Source organism: Anopheles gambiae, chromosome X, assembly GCF_943734735.2.
Source record: "Anopheles gambiae chromosome X, idAnoGambNW_F1_1, whole genome shotgun sequence".
In the NCBI taxonomy this organism is placed as follows: domain Eukaryota; kingdom Metazoa; phylum Arthropoda; class Insecta; order Diptera; family Culicidae; genus Anopheles; species Anopheles gambiae.
Genome location: NC_064600.1, coordinates 23,810,823 through 23,823,663, shown reverse-complemented (window position 1 = coordinate 23,823,663; position 12,841 = coordinate 23,810,823). Strand labels below are relative to the sequence as shown.

The 12,841-nt window shown below is 41.3% G+C and overlaps 1 protein-coding gene across 2 annotated transcripts; it reads right to left on the bottom strand.

The window, feature by feature from the left end:
* Nucleotides 1-5,678: 5,678 nt before the first annotated feature.
* LOC133392113 (uncharacterized) lies at nt 5,679-12,028 on the bottom strand. Of its 2 annotated transcripts, none has more exons than XM_061650807.1 (2): nt 6,459-12,028; nt 5,679-6,380 (listed from the first exon to the last, which is right to left on the bottom strand). In XM_061650807.1, exon 1 carries the CDS (start codon nt 10,299-10,301, stop codon nt 8,922-8,924), a length of 1,380 nt encoding a protein of 459 aa, XP_061506791.1. In that variant the 5' UTR covers nt 10,302-12,028; the 3' UTR covers nt 5,679-6,380; nt 6,459-8,921. Both variants share the same exon structure in this region, with proteins under 2 accessions (XP_061506791.1, XP_061506798.1).
* Between the last annotated feature and the right edge of the window lie 813 nt (nt 12,029-12,841).

The following is a 12,841-nucleotide window of genomic DNA, read 5'->3' as shown; positions in this document are numbered from 1 at the left end:
GTTCGGGTCGACCCGATAGATCAGTAGGTGCGAGAAAGCATAAGCGACTCCGACCTGTTGGTGCGACGAGTTCGGGTCGGGTCGGGTCAAGATAGATTCAATCCGACCCGACCTGACCCGAACTCGCTGCACCAACGAGTCGGAGTCGCTTATGCTTTCTCGCACCTACCGGAGTCGTTGCACCCACTGAACCTACTTGTACCTTTCGGGTCGACCCGAACGACTCCGGGTCGCTTACGGATGGCTCTGACCCGATAGGTTCGGGTCGACCCGCCCATCACTAATATACACATGAATGTTTATTTAATATTAACACGGAAAATAAGTGATAATTAATACCGAACTTTTACAATGCCGGCATTATGCGTGTTTTGTTTTATTTTGTTTTGTTGTGATAATGCTCTTCCTTTTCTTGTTGACACCTATAATGCTGTCATTTTGAGTTTTCGGGTTGCTGTCAATAAGATTTCGGATGAGACTATTTGACGTAAAGTTTTCGCCTGGCCCCCCCTTTTGACCAAAAACATTTTGAAATTTCGATTCATGTAGCAAAGCCTTAACAATCCAAATGATTCGTATATGGCTAACATATCTCCAGCCACGACGATAACTGCACCACGAATTGTTATGTTTTGATTGTTTATATAAATCAAAAATCCATCAAAAATCAAATTTCTTAAGGTCTTCAACGAGGAGCAAAAAGATTTTGTTGTAGCCATGTTTTTTGGTGCCTATGGATTTTGCATAAATAAGTGAAAATACAGATTTTGTTAATGCATTGAACCTGTTGTAACGTTACGTGTGTTCAACTTAACTCCTTTATTGCGACTGACCTTACACGTATACTTAATTATAACCTATCCTAAACTAATACTACTATTAGTACGCACTAGTACTGTAGCATAGGTTCGACACCCGACACTATTAGACTTAGCAAATTAGAATTAGATTAGAATAGCAAAGACACAATTATTAATATAACATCCGCTATAATAATCTGCAGTAAATTCATTACATCCTAGACACAAACCGCACTAAGGCTAGAATGAAACAGCTAATGATAGAATGAAATAGCATGATAAGTGGCGTGATCGTATTCACCAACACACTCAAAAGAAATAGTTTTTACAAGTAAAAAATTTTAGATTAAACATTATCAGAACATAAATTACTGTAATTAGATGCACACAAATATTAGACATAAAAGTGCAATATGTTCTAATCCGAACCAACTAGATAAATAGGGAAAATTTAATAGAGTTCATCCAATTGCGCAGTAGGGTAATACACATGGTAGGACGATATTACCTAATGTACGCAAAAAGTCACGTACGCATAATGCAGGAGATAGAGCAGGATAATAAATTGTAATCATGCATAACGGAGCGGATAAGCTAAATATGCCCATAAGCGCAATGTAATTATTTCGTATAAAAGGAAGCTCGCGCGTAGCTAGAAGAGAGTTGTTGTATCAGTAAAATCACGCAGTCCAGTCCGCCGCACAAAAATAAGTTCGCAAATCCGTAGAAGCCAACCACGCTATTAAGTATAAGTAAAGTGGCAAAATAAAAGTGAGTTTATATAAAAGTGCAAATACAATCCGTCTTAAGAGAGAAACGGCACTAAGTGATGACAAGTTCACTACAGTACTAATACTAACTTATTGTCTACTTATTCACTTATACGTCCATAATACAATACACTTTCATCCGCTATAATATATGTATACTTTCTCATTTTGGGTATTTAAAAGGAGGCTGTCCCTTTAACCTATCGGAACGTCTAACTGGAGGCGGGGTAGACTCGCTTCTAGGCCGCTTGCTATTTGGCGCTTCCCGTGCTATTTTGTCAGACGTTGTTTCTAGCCTTTCTGTTAATTCATAATCTACTACTGTTACTCTCCCCCTTCTAATTTGATTGACATGTACCATCCGTATATTTCCTCCTAACTCAATCAAATATGTCAAGGCACATAGCTTTTTTACTACCTTAGCTGGAATCCATCATAGTATTTAAGTTCATCTTTCACGTTTCTTGCCACCTATTGATAACACATTCCAAAACCTTTTAAACTCACACCATCTATTTTTGCATGCTCGAATGCTAATGGTAATCTAGAGAAAGCATCCACATGTGCCATCATTTTTCCCGGCCTATGCTCTATTTCGTAATCATAAATTATTAATTTTAACGCCCATCTTTGCAACCTTGCCATTGCTATGGATGATGTACCACGGTGCGGATTAATAATTTCATTAACCCCGCTGTTGTCCGTTAACAATTTGAAATGATAACCTAAAACATATTTATGGATTTTTTCCATACCAAACATTATCGCAAGGGCTTCCTTATGCACTTGTTCATAATTTTTTTGCGCCTCTGTTAACGTTGCCGAAGCGAAAGCGACAGGTCTTTCTATTCCATTTACCGTATGGGATAATACAGCTCCTACTCCATCGATTGCTGTAATACCTTCCGCTGATAGAGTATACCCTAAGTAATCTATTTTTCTTTGCATGAATTCCGACTTATTTACGTTAAACTTGGCGTTATGCTTATTCAATTTTTCCAACACTGTAAACAAGTTTACCTTACATTTCTCTTCGGTTTCCCCTCCAACCAATATATCATCCAGATAAGCAATTCCTGGGGTATTTATTAATATCTGCTCTATAATACTCTAGAATATGGCCGGTGCAGAACTAATGCCAAAAGGCATTCGAGTATATCTATATAATCCTTTATGAGTGTTAATTGTACAATCTTCTTGCGACGCTTTTGACAGTTGCACTTGCAAATATGCTCCCGATAAATCTAACTTGCAGGAATACTTCCATCTTGCAATTTTTGTCAATATGTCATCTATTCGCGGTAACGGGTAATGATCGGTAAAATATCATTTTATTAATAGTCGCTTTACCGTCTAAACACCAGCGCACCGATCCATCTTTCTTCTTAACAACCACTACTGGGCTTGCCCTTGGCGATGACCTGCAGGGAATCAATATCCTATCTTTCACTAACTTTTCTAAATTCTCAACCACCGGCTTTTGTAAGGAATACGGAACAGTGTATGCTTTTTGGAACATCGGCACTCCCGATTTAAGTACCAAATTTGCGGTAAATCCCTCTATTGCGTTGGCCGTATCTGACACTTGTAATATTCGCTTGAATTTTTCTTTTATCTCGTTAACACTATCACTTTCTATAGAATATAACGCAAACGTTGTTCTACACTGTGGAAAAATCCAATCTAAAGCATCTCTGCCCAAAAAACAGCTCACTGCTTGTGTGGTTGGTATCACGACCGCTATCAAATTGCCACTTACGCCAGACTCAGTTTCTACTTCGAGCGCCATTTTACCAAGTGGTGTAATTCTTTGTCCTGATGCCGATACAAAACTCATGGTGCACCTTTGTAACCTTTTTGTACGATTTTTTTTTTTACTTATACGTATTCCGGAATAACACTCGTGGACGCTCCGCTGTCTACCTCGAATTCTAATCTGATTCCGCTACAATTCAAGAACAGTTTTTGTGGTAAATTTGCATTTTGACTTGTTACCGTGTGTAAATATTCTATCTCACCGTTTTCACTTTTGACGGACGCCTCATCAATTTCTTCTGTTAGCTCGATACAACGTGTTTTCTCCAGTTAATATAATTCATTTATTTTTACCCCTGGGGGTTTAAAATCTTGTTTTTTACAAATTTTCCAAGAAAGGTATGCATCCTGCTGGTACATGCTGCTCTAGCGATCGCTAAGCCCTTGGCCCTTTAGCCCTACGCCCTACGCTATTGACATTTGTTGTTGTTGTTGGTTGGTAAGCCTTTGGCCCTTGATCCTACGTCCTACGCTGTTGACATTTGTTGTTGTTGTTGGTTGTGATGCAGATTGCATACCCTTTTGGCGCAGCCTAATTACCGCTGTCGGCGACACAACGCATTCCTCGACCTCGTGTACATTTCATGGATAAATGACCTCTGCTTCCGCACTCGAAGCACACCCAATTTCTCACTGGACATGTAACAGGAATGTGTGATCGTCCGCAACGAAAGCACGGCACGTTTTCTCTCCCGGTACGGCACGGTACGTTTTCTCTCCCGTTAAAAGATCGGCTTACATACGTAGCACATTTGATTCCTCTTAACGGCTCTCCCTTGTGTCACTGTTGCGATCTCTACGGTTTGCTCTTCATTCGTTCTCATCTCTTCGTTTTGCTTTTTCGCTGCGTCCCATGATAATGCAATGTTACACGCTGTCTCATAATCTAGCGCTCTCTTCGCTAATAGCTTCCTTCTGAGCTCCTGGTCAGCGACCCCAGCTACTTACTGGTTTCGCAGTGCCTTTTGAAGGAATCCTTCAAAATTACTCTATTGTGCCGCCGCTTTTAACTCGATGATGTATTCCTTCATTGATAAATCCTTTTGGTACACCAAAAGAAACTTGTACCTTTCTGCAACCTCATTCACGTTGGCCTTAAGGTGCTTTTTCAGGACACTGATAAGCACATCCGCTTTCATTTTCTTCGGGTCTTCTGATGAGCACACCTTGCGGGCCACATCGAACAATTCCGCACCTCCTATCGTTAACAGGTAGCCCGTTTTTCTCGTCTCGTCCACTTCGTTCACTTCGAGATACAACTCCACACCTTCCAAATAGCATTCGATATTGTCACCCAAAACGTATGGTTGAACCGAGCCGATCACTTGCCTTGCCATCTTAAAACTTTTATCCTCGTTGCCAACTTGTTGTAACATTACGTGTGTTCAACTTAACTCCTATATTGCGACTGACCTTACACGTATATTTAATTATAACCTATCCTAAACTAATACTGCTACTAGTACGCACTAGTACTAATGTAGCATATCCGCCAATTAGAACTTATTGTAAACCACACTATCAGCTATAGACACATTGTAACACACTTCGGAAAGCCAAATCATATTATTGCAACACATTCATTATATTACATCAGCAAATCAATCCACACCATAGCAACATTCCCAGACTATACCGTCCATAGAAAAAATCATTGAGACACATTTATCGAAAACAACCGAAACGCGCAACATAAGCAATTCAAGCGTTTCTGCAGCAAAGTGGACAAACAGAGAACGCATAGCAACTTATTGCTAAAAGCGCCGTGTAGGCAAAGATCGACGAACGCACCCGTTCTTTAGCTAGAACAGTTTATACTTTCCAGAACCTTCGTAAAAACACTAAAAACACAGCGTACACACATAATGACAGACACCTCACTCCAATACAACGTATAAATTGCACCTCATATCAATAACCATTAATTGGGACAAAAACACATTCCAAAACCAAATGTACGAAACTTATTTTGTATAAATAAAACCAATTCCGACCGTGGCAAGTCAGATTCGTTCGGACTGTCAGGATAGGACTATGCCCATCCAACATCTATCTACTTCTCATTTAAAGAGTGTCCCCATACCCAAGGTAAGGCCTCTAAACTCCAACGTTTCCAGTAAGGGAAACCTCCTAAAGGTTTCTATGATCGCCTGGACGATCAAGTGTCGAAAAGTCCGCTTCGAACAAAGTGTTATCCTACCTCGATACATGTCAGCAAAACACTGACCTACCGCGATGGTACGCGTTGATCAGTTGTACCGTATGTACGCTCATCACATTACAAGGCGACCGTAACCATCTCCAAACTTACTACACTAATACCAACTTATTGTCTACTTATTCACTAATACGTTCATAATACTCTACAGAACCGTCGTGGTAGATTTCGAATTTTAAAGTACATGGCTGATATTTTGTTGTTTCCCGCTCTTGACCTCAATGTCTGCGTACAAACGACGTCCACGGGCCTGCCCACGCCCGAATGCAGAGCCGATTGCATACGATTCTATCTTCACCATTCCCAGCTAGCAAAGCCGAAGGCCTTTGTATGGGAGCCATCGCGCTCATCAAGGCTCACTTAGTCGCGCGCATAAAGCAAAATGTGCGCGAAGACGAAAAACCCGAAAGCGCTTCGTGTGGCCCTCTCTCGTGTTTCTAGTTTTATTCTCTCTCGCATGTCATCACTCTCTCCCAGTTTTTCGGATTGAAATGAGAATTCACTCTCTTGATTTGGTTGCGGCAGCCTAGCTGCTTCACACTCTTTATTCTCTTCTTTTTGCAGTTCCCACAACAGGATTCACACATGTGTTCTCACATACTTAAATACACACACACACGGTGGTTGAAAGCCTGGCGGGGCTGTTTCCAATTCTGTCTTTTCTTCTTCCCTCTTCACACCGCGCTGGAGCCCGTGGTGGTGCGCGTGTTCAGCCTGCTTGGTTCAGGAAAGATGTCATCAGATTTAGCGCGCCTCAACCGCGGTGTTGTATGAAGGCTGTTGATGAAAATACACAATTAATACACACACTTTGTTGAAAAGATTACACTTGATTTGAAGTTGTGACAAACTTACCTTTGTGCTTGAGGATCAATTGAACATTTACGCCTGTGCACTCTTCGATTAGCAGAATTCTCTTCGTGTGGCAAGAGAGAATTGACTAACACCCTGATGAGCGAGAACGCAACAAACGTTGTGGAATGTAGAAATGGGATAGAAATAGTAAGCGAAGGCAGTTTTTGGACATGAGGGGGTTGAAACTGGGAGAAACAGGCTTCGGTTGCTACTTGGGGATCTTCCACGCTTGCGTGTGTAGGGGTAGGTGTCGCCGCCGATAGGAACCTTGAGCGGCTCTTCTTCTTTTTCTTCTGGCCACTATTGCCTGCTGCAGTGTGTGACGCTGCTTGTGGTGTGGGTTTTAATAATGAAGAGGAAGTTTGGTAAGGATGAAGACACGATGTTTTTGCTTTGAACTCTGGAACTTGGCATTTCCTCCCTGTGTAAACCTTAATCCGGGTTTGCTCGGTTTCCTTAAAACTAAGATTAAAGCTAAAAGGAAGATCAATTAATTAAATTATCAATTTAAGATCAATATGAATTTACGATACATATTATTCTGATAAACTAAATTTCTTCATAGAGGTTTATTATACGGAGGAATTTAAGGAGTTTTCGCTGACATTTGGGGTCGGGTGATAGGATGATGTCTATGCTGGTATCAAGATGGCATAAGGCGCGTTCGGTGGTGTATCCATGGCAATCGGTGAGAATATGACGAACAGTAATGTTTACGCCACAAAAGCTGCATAACGGTGGGCTGGACTTTTGTGACCAGGTATCCAGCAGAATGTTATAACCGGGGAGTTATCTAGTTGATCTAATAGTTGGATGTGCGGATCTCGGATGTTACCGTGTTCTAGGGCGGCTAGAACACTGGCACTGTCGGTAAAAATAATATTTGGTTTATTAAGGCAAATACCTTCTTGCGCGGCGACTATCATGGCTATTGCTTCTGCTGAGAATATAGAGGTATGGTCTGGTAGTTTGATGGCACAACTGTTGTTGGAGGAGAAAATACCGAAAACGGCGGATTCGTTGAGGACTGAGCCGTCGGTAAAGATATGATAGTGATTCTGGTATTTGCTTTGGATGAGACTGGTAAAATGATGGCCGGCGATATGGCTGCAATTTCCTGCACGTAGTTTGTCTTTTAAAGACCAGTCTATTGTAGGATGTTGACGATACCCAGGGCGTCCTTCGCGTCCGGTAAGCTTGCTGATATGGGGAAACTGGTTGTTGGTAAGCGTATGAAATTGTGCATTGACTCTGTTGATAAATGATTCGGCTTTGATGTCCTTCTCTAGGATGCGTCCTGCTGCTGCTGTTAATCTGTTGGTGATAATGTAATCAAAAGGAAGAAGTCCGCTCTCACAAAGTAGAGAGTGGATTGGACTGGTACAGAAGGCTCCAGTTGAAAGGCGGATGGCTTTATGGTATATGGGAGCAATACGCTTCTCAAAGTTTTCTCGTTGGCGAGAGACAATCTCAATACCATAGAGAATTTTGGGAAGCAGCCAGCTATTGAGGATCTGCAGAAGAGTTTGACGTGATGCACGATATTGTCCAGCTGCTAACATCCTAAAGAGGTTTAGTCTGGTTTTTGCTTCTTTTCTTATCCGGTTGGAGTGGGGAATGAAAGTAAGTTTTGTGTCAAATGTAACACCTAATATTTTCGCTGAGTTTACATTTGGTATGATGTGGTCGTGAAGTTTGATAGGTAGTTTGCGATGGAAGCCCATTTTGCAGATATGGAGGATTTGAGATTTGGAATGGGATATTTCATGACCGAGACCATTGCCTTATCTTGTCAACTCCTTTTTGGAGAAGCTGACGAGATGTGTTAACAGATCTCGATGAACAGACCAGAATGATATCATCGGCATAGACAAAAGGTTTGATTTCATATGGAATGGAGCAAAACAGAGATTCTATACTGATAAGGAAAAGTGTAGGAGAAAGGATGGCGCCCTGAGATACACCGTTTTCTAGAGGATATGGATTAGAAACACTATTACCGATTAGGAATCTAAATGATCTGTCTATAAAAAAATTGTCTATGAAATTAGTGAGCCGGCCACCAAAGCCCCAAAAAGCTAGTTTAGAAAGAATGGAATGGCGCCAAGTGCGATCAAAAGCTTTGGAAATATCTATGATGGCAAAGTCTATGTGATGATCCTGGTCTATTGATTTTTGAATAGTATCATCTAATTTGGCAAAATATGTTTCCGTGCCCAACCCGCTCCGAAAAGCGTGTTGGTCAGAGCTAAGCAGGTTTCTGTCTTCTAATTCTTGCGAGAGGCGGCGATTTACCATGCGTTCTAACACTTTACCCATGCAGTTAAGGAGGAAGATTGGACGGTAGCTATCAACGTTGTGGTTAGGTTTGTTAGGTTTGGGTATGGGAATAGTTAAACTACTTTTCCAATCATTAGGAATATTACCGGAAGACCAAATACTATTGTAAATGTTAAGAAGGGTTCATTTATATTCCACAGGAAGGTTTTGCAGTAAGGGATATCCTATGTTATCGGGACCAGCAGATCTACCTTTACATTTCCTTAGTGCCCAATGGAGTTCAGTTATTGTGAAAAGACTATTGTATCTATGTTCAGTGGCATCAGGGAAAGAAATTGGAACAGATTCAGCGTTAAGTTTATGGGTTTGAAAATTACTCGGATAATTGTGTTTGGCAGAAACATCAGAAAAGTGAATGGCAAAGGCTTCAGGTACTTCAGCAGGGGCAATGATAGTGTCCTGTGTTTTGAGAACTATTGTGGAACTTTGTTGATTTTTACCATTCAAACAACCGACTCGCCTCCACACTTCCTTGCTAGATAACTGAGGATTAATTTCATTAATGAAATTATCCCAGTTATTCTTTTTGGCAAGACGAACTGCTTCCTTGGCAAGTCGATTGGCTGTACGATATTCCTCAGCAAAAATGGGTGTGAAAAAGTTACCCGGATTTTTGCTAGCTCGGCGGAATTTACGCAAAGCAGCTCTGCGAGCTTTAATAGCTGTAGCAACTGTTGCGTTCCACCATGGTTCACATCTTTTTCCAGGTTTTCCAGTTGTACGGGGAATACTCCGAGAAGCGGCGTATTCAACGCATGCAGTAAAGCGAGAGAGAGGGGGATTTTCATCAAGTGGAAGATTGAACATTATTTCTCTTTGATATGCTGCCCAATTGGGCTCCTCATATTTCCACCTGGGGCGGAGAAGTGGCCGCTGGAGATTTAAATTACTGTGGATTAAAAGTGGAAAATGATCACTACCATGAGTGTCATTAGAAACTGTAACTGTGAACTGTTGTGCCATAGAAGATGACACAGCGCAGTAGTCAAGTATGGAGCCTTTGCCGTTTATGGGAGAAATACGTGTAGCGGATTGATTTGAAATTACTTCCAGACCAATTGTTTCAAAAACATTTGCAATACTGTTCCCCCTGTTATAAGAGGTCGAGCATCCCCAGGTGATATGTTGGGCATTAAAATCCCCTAAAACAATTAAATTATTATTAATTTGCTGAAAGGTACTAGTGCGATCGGAAATTATTGTAAAAGGGTTGATTGAATGAGAAAGATATAAACATAGTATGGAGCATTGCTCGGGAGAAGAAATTTGTACAGCTACTGCGGGAAGATTAGTGGATATAGATATTCTATTTGATGGAATGTGTTTTAAAATGCCTACAGCTACACTATGATGAGGTATGGTTGGGTGTATGTTAGTGTACCAATTGTATCTATTTAGGAGAGAGCTAAGGAGAGTGGGAACTGTCATTACTTCTTGAAGGGTGATTATTGTTGGATCGTGTCTATTGATTAGTAGTTTTAGTTCTTCTATATTTTGGTTCATGCTTCTGATATTCCAGGATAATGCAAATATGGATGAATAGTTATTAGATTGATATGATGAATTGAATTATGTAGTATAGGAAAAATGGATAAAAGTTAGTGCTTATAATCAGAAGGATATTGTTAATATTGAAATTATAAATTAATCTACAGATTTCGTGTTAGATCTAAGAGTTTTTTTAGAGGCGACAGAGGGAGAAGGATTGGATGTGGGAGGGTTGGGGGATTGGGATGAGAGAGAGATGGGGATGATTTTTCGGGGTTGGGATTCCTCTTCCGAGGAGGGGGTTTTCTTTTGGTGGGAACGTTTCCGTTTGTTAGTGTTGTTATTTTGTTCGTCTACGTCATTTTGTTTTACATGTTTTACTTTTTCTACTTTTTTGTCTTCATTATCTTCTTCAGTTTCTTCTTCAGTGCTTTCTTCCGTGCTTTCTTCCGTGCTAAAATCGTCTAATTCTTCTTCACTTTCATCCTCTTCAATTTCCATTTGAGATTCTATTTTCTTTTTTTCTAAACTCTTTTCAAAATTCTTGCACATTCTTTTCATAGTTTTATCCTGAACTTCGATTTTTGTTGTTAGATTAGTTACTGTTTGTGTAAGCAAAATTATCATTTTTTCTAGAGATTCATTCTTTTTCTTGAGTTCTTCAATTTGGGTGTCTTTTTCATCTACTGTGTGTGTCTGTTGTGCGTATGTGATGCGATTTTGAATGGGACTAGAATTTGTGGATTGGGTAACATTAAGCAGAGCTTTACGTGCCTCACCGTAAGAACAGTAGTTGTCGATCTTGTACTTGATGACTTGTTCTTCTTGGAGGTAGCGGGGACAGGTACGAGATGTGGTGCTGTGGTTGTCCTTGCAGTTTATGCACACGGGATCTACGGTGCACTCTCCATGCGCAGGGGTACCACAGTTAGTGCAGGTAGGCGACAGTTTACAGTGAAAATGTTTGTTGGCACAATTTCACCATTCGCTTTACGCGTAGAACGCCGAACATTCATTACTTTTTGGTCACTCAAGTTCTCCAGAATATCTTCATCACTTAATCCTTTTAGATCCGGGGCAAAAATAACAAACTGAACACTATTGAGGGTCACATGAGGAGCAACTTTCACAAGGGTTCCATCGATTAACTTTGTAATTTTTTGTAGCTTCTCGAAGTGGCTTTGGTTCCTAGTTTTCAGTAAAAGCTTCTTTCTACTGTCGGTTTTACGGCCAAACTCACTAAGATCACTGCCAACGGCGTCCTTGATGGTTTTACCTACGATGAACGGGTTTACGGGCAAGACAGAATCATTTGCCATTTGAAGCACCAAATACTTAAGTTCACCATTCTCATTGTCTTTGTCCATCCACGGGGGCATAGGTCTCTCTCTACGAGTGGTCCCGGGAGGGGGAAAATTCCCCCCTAAGGGGGGAGGGTCTGACATTGTCGCTGACGACAATTTAGGCTTAAAAAAAACAAAGCGTTGCTAGGTCAATAAATGCTGACTAGCTATGTTATGCAACGCGCCAGCGATGCGCGCTGGTTTAACGATTAAATGGAAAAATAGGCTAAGAAGAATAGATTAAGAAGAATATGCTGATCAACGACGGTCAGCATTTTTAGAGTATAAAATCAATTGAATAAATTAATGAAGCCATTACTTGCCAAGAACCAGTTGGTGCGTTCATTATTGTGCTTAAGTCGGCGTGTACTGTGCCTGTCTTAAGCTGCTGCTCCGAAAGACACTTTCGTGTGCGCGACAAATGGTGGCTCCAGAGAGGACGCATCAACCAATGGTTCGGCAAGTAGTCAAATAAATCGGGAAATAAAAACCCGAAGTAGTAACAAGCCCGTAGAGGCGTGAATAGACCCCACAGCAACCCAAGCAGGGTTGTGATAGTGAAACAACGGCGACGGACGACGATCCGGCGTAGCCGATCTACGACAGCCAGCCCAGGAAGAAGGGCCACGCACCAGTTGCTCGACGAAGCAAAACCCGAGAAGTGCCTCGGCGGTGAGTGAGTGCAAAAAGAACTGTAAGTGCAACGACACAACAGTGAATAGAACGCGGTCATTACCGCTAGTGAAGTGACGCAATCGAAAGTGAACTCGATACTGCCAACGTATAAGGCAAATGCTGAACTAGTGAAAAGGTGACCAATACGCGTACGCCGCGAGCTCGACGAAGCAAAACCCGAGAAGCGCCTCGGCGGTGAGTGAGTGCAAAAGAACTGTAAGTGCAACGACACAACAGTGAATAGAACGCGGTCATTACCGTTAGTGAAGTGACGCAATCGAAAGTGAACTCGATACTGCCAACGTATAAGGCAAATGCTGAACTAGTGAAATAGGTGACCAATACGTGTACGTCGCGAGCTTCGAAAGGTGCATCCGTTCTCGCAACGCAACATGAAACCGTCAGTTTAGCGCCAGTTGAAAAAAAAAAAAAAAACAAACAGTTATCGTAAAACGCGTGCGTCGCAAGTATCGGACGTTAACTCCGACGAAACGTATAACGAAACACGTGTGCCGCGAGCTAAATATTGCATAAGGC

Coding starts and splice junctions, on each gene's coding strand:
- LOC133392113 (XM_061650807.1), bottom strand. CDS start 10,301: ATGAACCAAAATATAGAAGAACTAAAACTACTAATCAATAGACACGAT.